The 16,956-nt window shown below is 46.8% G+C and overlaps 2 protein-coding genes across 2 annotated transcripts; both read left to right on the top strand.

Annotated features, from left to right (window-relative positions):
- The first annotated feature begins 2,709 nt into the window (after positions 1–2,709).
- On the top strand, positions 2,710–4,030 carry LOC127314385 (uncharacterized). The gene has a single exon (XM_051344846.2). It carries the CDS (start codon positions 2,714–2,716, stop codon positions 3,953–3,955), a length of 1,242 nt encoding a protein of 413 aa, XP_051200806.1. The 5' UTR covers positions 2,710–2,713; the 3' UTR covers positions 3,956–4,030.
- Positions 3,982–9,502, top strand: LOC127314386 (pre-mRNA-splicing factor SLU7). The gene is given in 11 exon segments (XM_071824713.1): positions 3,982–4,416; positions 4,508–4,703; positions 5,062–5,158; positions 5,957–6,120; positions 6,208–6,320; positions 6,428–6,829; positions 6,940–7,087; positions 7,444–7,743; positions 8,295–8,511; positions 8,969–9,072; positions 9,154–9,502. Coding segments are annotated over 9 exon segments (1,674 nt in total). The 5' UTR covers positions 3,982–4,416; positions 4,508–4,703; positions 5,062–5,079; the 3' UTR covers positions 9,301–9,502.
- The last annotated feature ends 7,454 nt before the right edge of the window (positions 9,503–16,956 follow it).

Genomic DNA, 16,956 nt, shown 5'->3' with positions numbered 1-16,956 from the left:
CCGTGTATATTCTCCAAGCCCATCTTAATCACGGCCCACCTCTGATCCGGTTAAATTCTGGTGATAACAGATTGTCAACATACATTTGCAAAGTTTGAAGAGTACGTTGGATATCCGTCATTTGATCTTTCATTGTAGTGAAGGTCTCATTAGAAGTATCCAGCTTCTGAGAGATCCCTTGGACCGTTCCCCTAAGCACATCATCCTGAGCGCGGAATTCACGTCGCATCTCATTATGAAGAGCCTCAAACTCCCTCCATGTGATGATATTTGCGGAATCCTTGTTTTCCTGGTTAACAAGCTTATGATCACTAGCAGACATGATTAGTAGGTTAGTGCACAAAATCAAAAATATATGGTGGTACTCTCACAACTTACTAAAAAACTGATAAGAAAAGGAAATCTTACCGTTCCAAAGTAAATTAGTGTTGCTTACCACTTGTAGTAACAACTAGTGCACGGATGTAGCGAAGCGGATATCAAGGGTATAAGAACAATCCCACGACAAAGCATGATATATGTGGGGCTGTAGGTAGGCTACCTATTTGCACCAATAACAAGCTCTAGCGTTGACCGTAGACAACCAATGATACTCAAACAAGGCGATAAATGTGGCAATGCAACTATATGGATGAAAGGTTGCAATGCACTCGAGAGACACTAGAAAAGCTTAACGAAACAGGCACAAGATTGCTCAACTACAGGTGCAGAAAAGTAAACTAGGCCTTCACTTGATCTTACTAGCACTTGACACTTTGTCTTTTTGGATTTTCTTTTTGTAACACAACTATGTAGCTCTTTTTTGCTTCTTTTCTATTTTCTGTTTTTTTATATGACACAACTCCTTGATAACACGGCCAACAAAATATGCAAAGCACCAAAACCCTAATGAGCAGCCTGTCGAGCGGTAAAACTAGTCTCTTCTGGGGAAGTTCCTAGTCACTTATATCGATAGGCTGTGTCTATGGTTGGGAACAAGCACACTGTACGCTATGTGGACTCGGAGTAACAAAAACTGAAACTAGATGATAGCGGAGACTCAAACCCTAACAATACTAGATGGAAGAAAAAGATACGCAAAAACAACTACGAAAAGCAACTAAAACTTGAAATTAGTGCAATCTAAAGCTATGGCAAACCCTAACCCTAATATTTTTGGCTTTTTCTGGATAGGAAAACACTCACAACTCAATATGGGGTGGATTGTGGATGGCTTACGGAGGAAACCCGAGAATCTGATACCAAGATGATAAGGGATGGCCCGATCTTCTCAGTAAGCAACGGTAGTGATGATGATCACGGGGTGATAGTAGCGGAGGAACATGACAATGTAGTGGATGATAACTTGTATGACGCAACGAGATCTCTCGATTGGTCCCTGTCGCCAATGCAACAACTCTCAACCCTGCAAGATATTCGCAACTCCACACACTTGCGCACGTAGCCGCCGACCACGAAGCGGTAAGTTGGAATCTACTAATTCCCAATGGAACAACAGATCACACAAGACTTTTCAAGGATTCCACACCAAATCAATGCGATTGGATGTAGAAATTCAACAGAGTTCCAAAGCAAACAACTATGAACTAGGGATTATCTTAAACGTGGTGTAAAGCAACTTTGGGGGCGTCCTATGGACTTATATAGGCGTCCAGAACGACCTCAGGTCGAAAAAGTACGAAAATAACCGGTCCAGAATAGATCTGGTCGAGACAGACTCGGAGTCGGCCGGTCTGGCGGCCGGTCGACCGGGTCTGGGACCGGCCGGTCCGGTTCAAACCGGGCCTGGTGCCGGGTGGTGACCGGGCGAGGCTCCCGGGCTTACTGGATAGCGCCCGGATGGCACAAGCGCCGCGACCGGTTGAAACCGGACGGACCCTTTGCTGGACCCGGTCGGACCGGGCCTGGGACCGGATGGTCCGGCGGCACGGCCGGTCGGACCGGATCTGGCACCGGCCTGAACTTTAGCTTCCCTCTCGCGCATGCCTCCCGCTCCTCCCTCGCGCGTCCATGGGATGTCTTCATGTCCAGCTTCACGTCCATCTCCTGGTCCAGCTGCTCCTCTCCTCCTCGTGCGATGCTTGCTCCCTCCTCATACCTGATCATACATAAGTAATAGCACTTAGGCAGTATAAAATTCTCATCAATCAAAGTATCGTTTAGGAACAAGTTCACATGTTGTTTAAGTAGCTTCGCACGAGCTCGTGTCATTGATCCAATCCTGACTTCATTGAACTTGAACTTCACAGCAGGATCAACTTCTTGTAATGACGGAGGTAGTAGTGAGGTAGGGATGTCCTCATCACTCTCCGGTATCTTTGGTTTGCATTCATAAAATGTGACTATGGGAAAGATTTCTCTACTGACTAGAAGCAAACGTATCTCCAGTCACAATTATGATGAATAAACAATAGTGTACACGAAGAATACACAACAGTAATAGTAAAGCGGTTGGATCTTTTCGCCGGAGGAGAGCTATGTTGGCGTTGGGTTGCAGAGGTGCCCCTGTCCTTAATTGCTTTTTCTGCTTTTCTTCTAGGGTGCTTCTTGTAAAGTGAAAGGCCTCATCTTCAAATCTTAGATTCTTTAGGGTGATACCCAGTCCAAACAAGTTTTTTCTTGTGTTAATATAAATAAGGAAATATACAGTTCAAAGAAAAGAAGGAAATATTAGTCGTGATGGAGGCCATCGTGTATGGGAGCCCATCCTGCCATGAAATTTGACGATGGAGGCCCATTTCGTACTATCTATGTTCTTCGGCATACCCCAGCCGGCGGAAGTCCCCCGCTTTCCGCCGCCACGCCGCCATGCTCCGCCTCCGCAGCTGCCAGCTGCTGCATCCTCACTCGTCTCCTCTCTTCTCCCGCCACCTTCCCTCTCCACCGGCTGCTCTCAGCGGCTGCCTCCCCAAGCCCCTGGTTCTCCGTCGAGCAGTACCTCGTCGACACCTGCAGCCTCACCAGAGCGCAAGCCGCCAAGGCCTCCACCAAGCTCTCCCACCTCAAGTCCCCCACCAACCCCGACGCCGTCCTCGCCATCCTCGCCGGTCTCGGCCTCTCCACCGCCGACGTCGCTTCCCTCGTCGCCAAGGACCCGCGGTTTCTCTGCGCCCGTGTGGAGACAACCCTGGCCCCTGTCGTCCTTGGCCTCACCGGAATCGGCCTCTCAAATAATGACGTCGCGCGCCTCCTATCGCTCGTTCCATCCAGCTTCCGCCGTAGATCCGTCGTCTCCAACCTACAACACTGCCTGCTGCTGTACGGCTCCTACGAGGTTCTCCTCCGAGCCTTCAAATTCAACAATAATCTCCTCACATACAGCTTCGAGAGGGCCATAAAGCCCAACATCGCCATCCTGCGGGACTGTTGTCTAGGTGACTGTGATATTGCCAAGCTGAGCATAGCTATGCCGAGGATGCTCACCCGAACCCCGGAGCGCTTCAGGGTGTTCGTGGCTTGCGCCCAAGGATTAGGTGTGTCCCCTGGCTCTCCGATGTTCAGACACGCGCTGCACGCCGTCGCGCGCCTCGGCGAGGACAAGATCTCCACGAAGCTGGAGCACTTGAAGAAGACGTTCAGGTGGTCGGATGCTGAGGTGCGTATTGCTGTTTGTAAGGCTCCGATGCTGCTCACGAGGTCTAAGGACATGCTGCAAAGCAAATCACAGTTTCTTATCTCTGAGCTGGGGTTAGAACCGGCGTACATTGCTCACCGGCCCGTAATAATCAATCTTAGCCTGGAGGGCCGGCTCAGGCCCCGGTACTATGTCCTAAAGTTTCTAAAGGAAAAGAGATTGCTACATCACAATTTGGGGTACTATACAATTGTCCAGGCGACCGAGAAGGTACTCTTGGACAAGTACATATCCCCTCACAGTGAAGCCGCACCGCACCTCGCTGAAGACTATGCAGCCGCTTGCAGAGGAGAAGCGCCTGCTAGATTCATATTTGCTTGAACCAAGAACATGGTGTTGAATTCTGAAAATACGTACTCCACAACAAAGATTTATTGTAAGCTGGTCATTCATGTATCATTGTGCCTAACTGGGTGTTTGTTCTCTGCTATTGGGTGTTTGGTTCTGTCATTTCTAGCTAGCTGAAAGTTGATATTTCATTTGTGAGTTGGGCTATGTCCACTACATCAATCAGTAGAGAAGAGCAAATGGTATGGTTGTGAACTTATCAGTCCCCACGCTTTATGGACACATGTTGAAACTATCAGTGACTAGTATGTCTGCACTATTGATATCTTTGTGGATAATCATGCGGAAGCTGCGGAGTGTTCTCAAATGGTTCTTACACTACTGTGTCAGGTTAACTCTTTTGGGTCTGCTAAATTACTAGGTATTTCTCCGATTTCCTTGTTTCTTCGTAATCAGTTCTTTCACGGAGATGTTTCATCTACTAGAGAAACTGAGTATGTTTACATCTCTCACCTCTTTTTTCATGGATTACAGATCGTGAATTGAATTGATCATTCCTCTTCTTCTTTTTCTATCTTCATCCAGGCTCACCCTCATCATCCAATCTTGACATACATACTACAGTCTGACAGCTCATTAATTGGAATTCGTAAACACCGTTTGTGCATAAAGTTCCGTCTTGCTTGAATTGCCTTGAGGCCAGTATCAGAGCTTCAATGGCAGAACCTGTTGCACCCTGGAGGACTATTGTACAGATCAATGACGATGAACACTCTGGGTGGTAAGTGCTAAGTTACTACTGTAATCCTATATACCTATTGCTGCCCATAATTTCTCTCCCTAGTGCATAATTTCTCTCCATAAAGATTCAGAGAGACGGGCTCAAAAGAACTTATATGTGGACCTGTGATTCAGAGGTATGGCTCACAAGGCCTATACTAAACACCGAGGGGCAATGAGTTGCAAGCTCTAGCCAAAACTAAAAAACCAATCTAATGAAAAAGACTAATATACTTCAACACTCTCCCTCGGGTGAGGCTCTCTCTAAACATGGACCCGAAAGTGGGCTACAATACTTATTTATTTATTTCGTTAGCCGGATTTTAAACTCAATATATTTTGGTTCTGATACCATGTAGAACCGTACGCTCTAACCAATGCAAACAAAAAATCGATCTAATGGAAGAGACAAGTGCAATACATTTGTACACTTCATCACAAATGTCCATACTTCAGGTTTGTGTCTCTATGTACTTTATTTTGAGGTATAAATAATTGTTTTGTTAATTCCTGGTTAACTTGTAGACTGTAAAATTGTATCGTGATTTATGCTAGCAATGAGTTTTACAATCGAGATTTTTCAGTTGCACATTAGGCTGCAACTGAGAAAATGCTCCCTCGGGCAGTTAGATTGATTCGTGATAGTCCTAAGTTGAAACTAAGATTCGATATGTTACTCAATAGACCCAGAATTAATCCCTCCCTTTAAATAACTTTGACACGCATCTATTTTGAGGTTTTACTTTGACCATCAATTTGGCCAACGGATACATGCCTTATGTGCCATAAAAAATATCACTAAAATTTGCATTAAAAAACTTCACAATGCTAATCTTTATGACAAGTAACTCACAGGTCATCAGTCAAATTGTTGATTTGAACTTATTCATAAATAGAAGAGGAAGGATTTGTTACTCTCGGAGGAGTAAGTGCAGAAGAATTTATTCACTGTTTAAACAATGGTAAATCAGCACCATAATCTCACACATTGGTGGGAACTTGGCGATGCAACCTGTACCAAATACCACCACATAAACTCCCCACACAGCTCACACACCAGTTCCGAATTTGTATCGTGAACCACGCGGACTCGATCCGATTCTAGATCCGGGGGAGATATTCTGCGGCTGATTTGGCCTCGATTCGACGAGAATTAGGGTTTCGTAGGGAGCCGCGCGGGCTGTTCGACGCCTTATTTTGGATCGCCGTGTCGAATTTCGGCCAATAGTTAACTTATTTTTTGCGTGATGGCAGTATCGTTCAAGTCTCGTGAGGACCACCGGAAGCAGCTTGAGCTCGAGGAGGCGCGTAAGGCGGGGCTTGCCCCTGCCGAACTCGACGAGGATGGGAACGAGATCAACCCTCACATCCCGCAGTACATGTCCTCGGCCCCATGGTACCTTAACGCCGAGAAGCCGGTGAGTTGTCGCTTGCCCTAGCGAAATTCTAGTTTGGCGATGAATGGAGCCTGACTCCGTTTTTGGTTTTTTGATGACGCGTTGCAGAGTTTGAAGCATCAGAGGAAGTGGAAGTCGGACCCGAACTACACCAAGGCGTGGTACGATAGGGGTGCCAGGCTTTACCAGGCCAACAAATACAGGAAAGGTGCTTGCCAAAAGTGAGTGTGATGTTCTGTTCATGATGTTTAGTTTTTGCAAACATTTTCTGCAATTTAGTCTTGTGCGTTCAACCCTTTCTAACAGATACTTTTTCTTGATGTATCAGCTGTGGAGCCATGACTCACGACAAGAAGTCGTGCATGGAGCGACCTCGGAACGTTGGAGCTAAGTGGACTAATATGGATATAGCTCCAGATGAGAAAGTGGAGTCGTTTGAGCTTGATTACGATGGCAAGCGTGATCGCTGGAATGGTTACGATACGTCGACCTACAGCCGTGTTATCCTAGATTATGAAGCTAGAGAAGAGGCCAGGAAGAAGTTCCTGAAAGAACAACAGCTAAAGAAACTTGAGGAGAAGGATGGTGAGCAGGATGGTGAGAATGCGGGCAGCGAAGAGGATGGCCTCAAGATAGATGAGGCAAAAGTTGATGAGAGTGCTCAAATGGATTTTGCGAAGGTAGAAAAGCGTGTGCGCACAACAGGCGGTGGAAGCACTGGAACTGTCAGGTATGTCTGATTGAAACCATTATGATGTTCCTTTGAAACACTAGATTATGCTGAGTCATGTGAATATAAGGTGTATAAATGATCGGTTCTAATGCATATATGCTTTACAGGAATTTGCGTATTAGAGAAGACACTGCAAAGTATCTTCTCAATCTCGATGTGAACTCTGCGTATTATGATCCAAAAACCCCTTCCATGCGCGAGGATCCTTTGCCAGATGCAGACCCCAACGATAAATTCTACTCCCTCCGGTCCTAAGTATAAGCCATATAGTTTTTGGCACGGAAATTAAGAAACACACTTTTGGGAAAAATTACACCTTGTTTAGTTAAGATTAACCCTAGGCAATTAACGTGACCTAATAGAGGACTTTGCGTAAGCTAAGAAAACATAATCGAATCACTAAAAATATTTTCCATACAAGTGGGGCAACGTAGTAAACCTTGTATTATGGATTTTTTCTCAAAACACTATATGGCTTATATTTAGGACCGGAGGGAGTATGTGGTAAGTGTCAGAGCACATACAAGTTGCTTTACACTCTTAAAAGTTACATCAAATCTTCTCCTGGCTACACTATAGATTCAGTATTCTGATGTATTATTATGATGCAGGGTGATAACCAAAATAGACAAAGTGGACAAGCTCTGGAGTTTAAGCAACTCAATGTCCATGCGTGGGAAGCTTTTGACAAGGGGCAGGATTTCCATATGCAAGCCGCCCCATCTCAAGCTGAACTACTTTTCAAGAGTTTCTTGGTCAAGAAGGAGAAGCTGAAATCTGAAGGCAAGGACAAAATTATGGAGAAGTACGGGAATGCTGCATCTGAAGAGCCAATCCCTCGCGAGCTTCTTCTTGGGCAAAGTGAGAAAGAGATTGAGTACGATCGGACTGGCCGCATAATCAAGGGACAGGTTGGTACAAAATACTCAGTGTTGCTCATTAATGATTACATATCTTTCTACTCATTTGGTGTTACTCTTGTGCTGATGTGAGACTGTGATTTGATTCTAATGTTTAGAGGATTACAGCCCCCGAATTTGAAGTGTTTAATACTTTAATGGCTGCTTGACTGTCTTATGTTGTTAGTGATCTTCTATATGACTAGCTAACTGCAGCATGTTGTGCCAAAGATGATTACATGCTTCAGGTTTCTTGTATTTAGTCATCCAAGATAATCATTTATCCCCTTAACTTCAAATAAGATGAATTCACGCACCCACTTACTAGTTATTATTAATCTGTGATCAGTGCACTTAAAGTATTAGTTATTGCTTTCTGGTAGTATTTTAAGTTTCAGATAAAATGAACTTAGAATTGAATTCTCTTCTACTTGATGCCAGTGATTTTTCTTGTTTCCATGATTAAGATTGGATGTTATCATTCTGGTTTGACTGTTCGCACTATTTCTCGGTCTTACCATGGTCTTGAATGCTAATGTATATATATTTTTTGCTACCTACAGGATATAGCTCTTCCTCAGAGCAAATACGAAGAGGATGTGTTAATTAATAACCACACAACAGTGTGGGGTTCATGGTGGAAAGATCATCAACGGGGCTATAAATGCTGTAAGCAGACTATCAAAAATAGTTACTGCACAGGATTGGCTGGAATTGAGGCTGCTGAAGCATCAGCTGATTTGATGAAGGCAAACATGGCACGCAAGGAAGCTGCTGAAGGTATGCTGACGAAAATTGTTTTGGCCTATATTTGTGCACTTCAGGGTCAATTGCACAACAATCTATGTGTTATCTGAAAAGGAAGTGGTGCTTCTATTTTATCTGGAACTTGTCTGGTTAAGAAAATAGTTTCAGTACTCTATTGCTTCATATTAGTTTTACCTTAGCACATACTATTGTGTGGGATCATGCAAAACAGATGGTGATATGCAATTAAAGTTGTTTTAGAATATACTGGTTCAACTGAGGTGCCATTATATTTTACTTTAACCATGTACAGTCAGCTGGCAAGCGGCGTCCTGCATAAGCAAAATCACAGCAAAATTTGATATGAAATCAGATGAGAATTACTGAAGGATTAGTGTAAACGTAGTCCTGCATCCCGCCCCGCATGACACCCTTAATGTACAGCTACCATGGTCATGAACTCCAGTTAACTTGAAATTACTTGATGCAGAGGAACCTGTACGACAAGAAGAAAAGAAACTAGCCACTTGGGGAACAGATATTCCTCAGGATCTTGTTCTCGACCAGAAGTTGCTTCAGGAATCCCTAAAGAAGGTTAGCATCTCTTATCCAACCTTTGCGCTTCCTTGTCTATTTGTTGTTGCATGTGCTGAAGCTAGGTTCCCTTTTCTTCAGGAGGCCACAAGGAAGAAGGAAGAGATGGACGAGAGAAAGAGGAAGTACAACGTGAAGTGGAATGATTAGGTCACTGCGGAAGACATGGAGGCCTACCGTATGACGAGGGTCCGCCACGATGATCCTATGAGAGATTTTCTCAATTAGCTGTTTATATGTCACTGTCAGTTGGTTGCCTTGTTACTGCAAGCATTTGTAATGCAAGTGTACGCTATGATCGTGTGATGTGCAAAGCAGAACTAAGTTTGTTCTTGTTCATTCTTGTCAACTTGTTAACCATGACATACGCAAATCTGTATTGATATTCCCACTTGCATCAACAGTAAGTTGTTGCTTTGCGATTTGTTCAGTTCAGTCTCTCCGCGATCTTTGGTGTCTTTGGTTTGCATTAATAAATTCTGACTATGGGGAAAGATCTCTTCTCTACTGACTAGAAGCGAACTGTATCTTCAGGCACAATTATGACGAATAAACAATAGTGTACCTGTACCCGAAGAATACACAATAGTAATAGTAAAGTGGTTAGGTCTTGTCGCAGGAGGAGAGCTATCGGGCTAGTTTGCCGGCGTTGGGTGGCAGAGGCGTCCTTACGATTGCTTTTTCTGTTTTTCTTCTAGAGTGTTTTTTTTTAAGTGGAAGGCCTCGTCTTCAAATTTTAGAGCATCTCCAGTCGCGTCCCCAAAGAAATTTGGGCCGCGCCGGACAAAAAAAGTTACTAGTCGCGTGCTCTAAACCCTTTTTTTTTTCCGTCGCGGCTCGATATGGTGTCCGGCGACCTGAGACCCTCACCGCCCCACAGGGGACGCGGACACAACGAAAAACGAGGCATGGCGGGACCGACGCGTCAGCGGACATGAAAAATTCATCCCTCTCTCCCGCCAAATCGTGCCTCTCCCGCCACATCGCGCCTCTCCCGTCGCGCATATCGTCCCAACACATTTGACCTATCCCGCTGATTCATTTCTCCCTCCCGCTGTCGCTACTTTGTTCCTCCCGTCGCCGCTACCCTCTCCCCATCCATGGCGCCGCCGACAGCCCCCAAAAAAATGGCCAAGAAAGCGGCCAAGAAGCTGCCGGGCAATGAGGTGAAAGGGGCGAAGGCGCCCTTTGCGAAGCCGCGGAAGGCGCCGGCTTCGAAGAAGAAGCCGGAAGGCTGAACCGATGATCAGTGGCATCAAGACCGTCTGCGCCGGAAGCTGTCGACGGCGGAGCGGAAAGGAAGGAGGGGGCGCAGTAGGAGAAGAAGGCGTTGGCGGCACGCGCGCACCAGCACGTGCTGGTCGGGTGTATCGCTGCCACCAATGCGAGCCCACGGAGTACATCGGCGCCGGTCTACGTTCCGGGAGTGGTCTCTCCGTCGACATCTGGGTTCTACAACGACGGCCCCTCCGCCACCCCCGGGTGCTTGACGCCAAACTTGTCGCCGCACTACCAGGATACGCTGCTGCATGGCGGCTTGAACCCCAACTCCCTCTTCTACTCCCCGGCGTACGAGCCAGGGCCCCAGCGTGAGCCAGGACCCGATGCAGACGATGCCCCGTTCACTAGCCGCAGGGCCCCGCTTGAATTCGAAGGCGCCGGTGCTGAGGAGGAGGAGGAGGAGGGGAGGGGGTGGAGGACGGCAAGGACGAAGAGGGCGACGACGAAGAGGACGACGAGGGTTCCGGTGAGGATGCCGATGATCTCGTGGAGGTTGATGCGGACGGCGTGAGGAAGAAGAAGAAGGTGTCGGGCACACGAGGCCCCAAGTGGACTCCTCTGGAGGATCAATGTCTGTGTGAGTCGTGCTCGACGGTGAGCCATGACTCCATCATCGGCGCCAACCAAAAGTACGAGAAGTATTGGCGAGGATCAAGGCCGAGTTCGATGAGCGCAAGCTGCTCAACAGCGACTACAACAAAGTGACAATGAAGAGGAGCCAAAAGGCAATGTCGACGCGATGGGTCATCATCCAGGCGTCGGTGAACTTGTTCCATGGTTCCATCACGAGATCGAGACCAGAGGCGATAGCGGCATCGACATCAGCCAAATGATACGACTCTTTCTTACATAATCTGTAGCGCCTACATTTTGTTCGATGAAATGATTGCGTTTCCTTTGGTTAGTTTGACAAGGCCATGGATTTGTACCGGAAGAACTCAGAAGGGCATAAGTCTTTCACGCTGATGCATTGCTATAGCAAGCTCAAAATGAACGAGAAATGGCGGTTGACGCGCTAGTCGTTGTCGAAGGGGAAAGACGGCCATTGATCTGGATGCGTCGCTGGCAACATCGGCAGGGCGCCCTATCGGCTACAAGGCTGCCAAGGCCGCCTTGGCTGACGCTGTGTCATCCGAGAAGACGAAGGCGTCGATCACGAAATGCCTCGTCGAGGTCTCCTCGACCTTGCCCTCCTGTGACAAAAAGGCCGACGAAAGGTGGGCGACGCTGCTCAAGAGGCAAGAGGAGAAGATGGAGCTCAAAAAACGCAGGGATGACATGTCCCTGCTGAGAGCGTCGACAGAAGGAATGTCACCCCTGATGCGAGCACCGCACAACTTCTTCAAAGGAAAGATCCTCGACGACATCGAAGCCAAAATGGCGGCGGCCGGGGCGGCGTTCGAGGCGACGGCCCGGGCAGTGGCAACAACCCCAACCCCGGAGCAAGAGCCGACAGACGCGTCTGCGACAGCAGCTGCTACTACACCTGCGTCGGCCTCTGCCTCGGCGTCGGCGACGGAGCATGCACACCGAGCAGATCACGATGAGTTCATCGTGATCGATGGGCCTACGTCGACTCAGGATGCGCCATCGGCATCGGCGTCGCCCAACCTCTTCCCCTTCTTCTAATTCTTGTGTCGGCCTGTAATATGATCGCGCGCCTAGTACTTTGATCGCCGCTACTCTGATCGCGACTTTCGGTAGGAACAATCTCTTTTGAATGCAAACTATTTGAATTTCTGATTGGGGATGACGTTTGGGGGACGCGGCTGGGGAGCGACGTCCCCCAATCGATCCGGTGCCGTTTGGGGGACGCGACTGGAGATGCTCTTAGTTTCTTTAGGCCAAAGTAATGAAAAGAAGTCTTTCTGTGATTTGTACTTGTCATATGTCTTTATATAAAAAAGCTCCACTTGTCATATGTCTTTATATAAAAAGCTCCACCGGGGTTTCTGACCCCCTTGTGTTAAAAAACAAAGTTGTACACAATAGCGCGCTGGCAGAGGACACAGATTTGGCATGGTCACCAGTAATCTCATTTTTCAAATGAATCAAAAAACATATTTTTGATTTTCATTTTTTTTTGCACAAGCCAATAAGTATCCCCCGAATGTGCAAAAATATCAATTTCAAATACTTTAATATTTTAAGCCACACAAAAATGATAAAAGTGGAAATCTGATTATTCATTTTCAAATCTCCAAAAACATGTCAGATTTTGTTATTTTTGTCTAGCATAAAGTAAAAATAATTTTGGGTAGATATTTTTGCATGATTGTGAGATATATCACTGACAATCTACAGAATTATTTTTCAGATTTTTTAATAACTTATTATTTTTTATTTTTTAAATAATGGCAGATCTACATCCGCCGGCGTTAGGCTAGTTCCACAAGAAAAGAAAAAAAAAGAACCGCAGTCCAAGCACAAAAGGCACAAGTTGGAGGGTATACAGAGGGGGCTACGGCACTGGTCTCCGACCGGCAAAGCCGACGGGGTAGAGCGAGAGATTTACAGGACAAGATTTGTGAGTACATAATAGATTTGGAAATGCACTTTTGCCACCAAGCAAATCATTTTAAAATATAAAAAAGACAAAAACTTCACTCGCGTATATGTTGACATTCCACGTGAGTATGCCAATTTTCGCGAAAAACCGACATTTTTGTGTCCTGTGTAAAAAAAAGGAAATGTCTTGTGAAGAGCTTACTTTTAGCACAAAATTTTATCTTTTTACACATGGCACGAAAAAATATCGGTTTTCGTGAAACAACTTTGCGGATACATAGAACATCAAGATGTATGTGAGACATTTTTTGTCAATTTTTTCACATTTTATAATATATTTAGAATTCATTTTCAAAACCAGAAGCATATGCTCTCGGGTGCAAAGACACCATGTCTAAATAGATTGTGCTTTGCTAAATACTTTATTGCCAATTTGTCGTTCTCTGATTGCTATTCCATGAGAGGTGGGTGCGAATTCATCCCCTTTCTCGATCCAAGATTCCACTATTTTGATATATAAATTCAATGTAGATCAAATTGTACAAGTGATTTATTTATTTATTTTTACTTACACCACTTTGTTATATACGTTTCTTATTCTTGTTAGAGCATCTCTAAGAGTAACCGAAAAACATGAATTCAGTCTTCAGAAGATTTTTCAGCTGACGCAGAACAGAACCCGTAAAACATGAACTGAAAAAATACATTTGAAATATCGCGGGGAAATTCATCGATGATCATATATATAGATGACATTTGATGCTCCGATTGATCATCATAGTTACATAATCGGATTAGCAAACCTAAATTACTTACTATATCTAACCGCGCTAACTAATTTGAAGCAAAATACAACTAAATTGGCCTTTGCGCGCGGCAGTGCCGGTGGCGGCGGAGCGTCGAGGCGGACGACGGCGTCGACGCGGGTGAAAAGCTTCACGCGGTGGACGCGCTCCTCCCGGCGAGCCACCTCGTACTCACGAACTTGGCGGACGGCGTCCGCCTCCTCTAGGCGGAAGCGCGCGGGCCTCCGCCGCCGAGATCGCAGCCACCTGCGCGACCGCGGCGACCTCCTCATCGGAGCCGTGCACGTAATCTCCTGCGGAGAACGTGGGCTCCCGCGCGGGGACGAGCTCCTCCTCGTCGGAGCTGTCATAGACGGGTGGCCGTGGTGGGCGACTCGAGCCGCCTGATGATGAGCCCTCGCCACCGTTGCCGTACTTCGTGACCTTCCCTAGGGGCGTGAGCCCCCAGTTCGTCCACCGGCGGGCGCTACGCTTGCGCACGCCCTCCGACCAGTTGAACTTCCAGCGTTTTGCATCCGTGCGGAACACGGGGGGCCGTGGCGGCGAGTCCCCGCCGCCCAATCCCGCGCCGCGCCCTGCTGTGCCACCACGGGAGGCCATCGCGTCGCGGAGGTGGGGAGAATGGGGCTGCTGCGAGCTGGATTACTCGCCAGAGCGAAAGCTGGAGTCGGTGGAGGGTGTGGAAGCGGCGGAGGGGAGTAGGGTTTGGAAACCAAACTGACATAGGCATCCCCAATGGGCCTGTCAAAGATGATACCCGGGGTTTACTGAAGGCCCACGAGTCGAAGAATATGAAGTTTGGAAGCCCAGTTAGTACTAAGGAAAGTTAGAGTTGTATTAGGAAATATAGACTTGTAACTTTGCGGGTTGAATTCAGAGAGTCCCCCGGAATCTGTAATCTTGTGTAACACGGTATCCTCGGCTCCGCCTCCTATATAAGGGGAGTCGGGGGACAAAGAGAGGATCGAATCTATTGTCAATACAACCCTAGTTTCTTAATCGTCGAGTACTTTTCGGCTGAAACCTTCGAGATCTACTTGCCCTCTACTTCCAACTAAACCCTAGTCTACAATACATAGGCATTGACAAGTTAATCCCTTGTTAATTGGCGCCGTCTGTGGGAATTAGAGGCGCCAAGGAGCTAATCTCGATGGCACGTTCAGGATCATCGACTTCGTCGGTAGCAAGCAACGCGATGGATAGAGGTAAACGGATCGAAACTGATCTAGTCGATTTTGTTCCTCACCCACTCTCCCGTTTGGCTGCATATACGCATCTGGAGGAGCCCATGGAGATGACGTTCGGAAAGTTCCACTTCCGCGTCGAGAAGGAAGGATCGTATCGTCTCGAAATTCCGATCTCGTCGGGATTATCAGCGGTCGATCCCGATTTTTCGGGTTCAACATCGTCAATCGAGTCAGGCGACGAGGAGATTTCGCCACCACGCTTCATCAACACTATGGCAAGCGAAAAGCTCGCCAAGATCTTCGGCGACATGTCCTTCGAGTCATCTGCGGACTCCGATATAAGCAGCGACTCAGACAGTATCGACAGCTTTAACTTCATCGACAGATCCATTATTGCCGGAGAGGTCTTCACCGATCTGTATGATGGTGTCACCAATCCCGACAAAGTTCAATTGGAGAACCAAGTCACCCACAGGAGGAGACATCAAAGAACTTCGACGATGCGGGAAATCCGTATGTCGATCCCGCAGATCTCACGCGAGGTTTGGGAACAAACTATATCGGACCGGGAACACAAGAGATGGTGCAATTTCCGTTGGCAGTATGAGATCGAGTCGCAAGAGCTATTAATGGTATAGAGCCAATGACCATAACAGCGACACCTGAAGAGTTACAAGCGTATCAATAAAGGCTTGCACGTACCAGGCTGGACAGGAGGCAAGAAGCGGCTTCCGCGTCAAGCAGGCGAAGGGCGGATTTGAGTCGACAATCTGGCACTTCGGGAGATAGTCACAGAGCAGCTCGAAATAGAGCGAGATCTCGGCTGCAAAATATACCTGAGGCTGATAGGGAGAATTTGGTTCAAAACCTCGACATGTCTTTTATGTCAATAGACACGAGGGGGAACATTATTCCTAAAACACCGGAAGCTGGTTACATGGCGACGCAAGCTTTTATCCTCGCATCCAGGCCACCTCCCGAAGATCCAAGAGAAGCATTGTATAACATGGCCATGGCAGGAGTTGGAGCCATGGGAACAGCATTCGTAACTACACCTCCCAAAGGATCTGCAAGGCAAAATAGTCCGCGACCTACTGCAACAGTTCAAGATCCCCCAAGAGCGAGTGGGGCAATAGATGCAGCGACTCAGGCAAGGGTGGATAGAGCGCGACAGGACAGAAGGGAACATCGACATTCACCAGAAGTCGATGAAGAAGATATGTGTGGACTTCCGTGCTTTACGAGACGAGTCCGAAAAACTCGGGTCCCATCAGGATTTAAGCTACCCGATAATTTCAAAAAGTTCGATGGTTTACAAGATCCAGAGGATTGGCTAGTTGATTATCTCGAGACGGTGAAGCTGATAGGTGGAACCAGAGCAAAAGCCATGCAGAGCATCCAAGTACACTTGAGTGGAGCCGCACGATCATGGATAAAGAAGTTGCCTCTAGGGTCCATCGACAGTTGGGATAGTTTTGAAGACATCTTTGTGAAGAATTTCCGATCCACATGCAAAAAAACCCGCGTCGCTAGAAGAGTTGAGGGCTTGCAGGCAGAAGTATGATGAATCAATGAGAAAATACATCCAGAGGTGGAATATTATCAAAAACTTGGCAGAGAACATATCTGATGAGAGAGCAATAGATGCGTTTGTGGCAGGAATTCGACGGAGAGATATTGTCGAAGATTTGGGGAGAACCAACCCAAGGACAATATCAGCATTAATGGAAATAGCAAATAGGTGGGCAGATGGAGAAGATGATGTTCACAACAAGCGACATAGGTCACCAGAGGAGGACCGCAGTCGAAATTTTCAAAATAGACGACGATTTCCTTGGCAGTTCTCGAGTTATGATACTCCTGGCCAAATATCGGCTGGTTTTCGAGGAAACACTGGAGTAAACAATAGAGATGAATATCAAAGGAGTAGCGAGCAGCGGGGCGACAATAGAGATGACTCCCGTAACAACAGACAAAATAGTGGACCAAGGTTCCAAAGACCATATATATCTCCCGAGGATATGATGAACGGACCATGTCAGATGCATTTTTATCTCGACAATAATGGGAAGAGGCAGTCAGGACATCTGCAGAAGGACTGT

The sequence above is a fragment of the Lolium perenne genome, chromosome 7 (assembly GCF_019359855.2).
Source record: "Lolium perenne isolate Kyuss_39 chromosome 7, Kyuss_2.0, whole genome shotgun sequence".
Taxonomy (NCBI): domain Eukaryota; kingdom Viridiplantae; phylum Streptophyta; class Magnoliopsida; order Poales; family Poaceae; genus Lolium; species Lolium perenne.
This window is presented reverse-complemented; position numbering and strand designations above follow the sequence as displayed.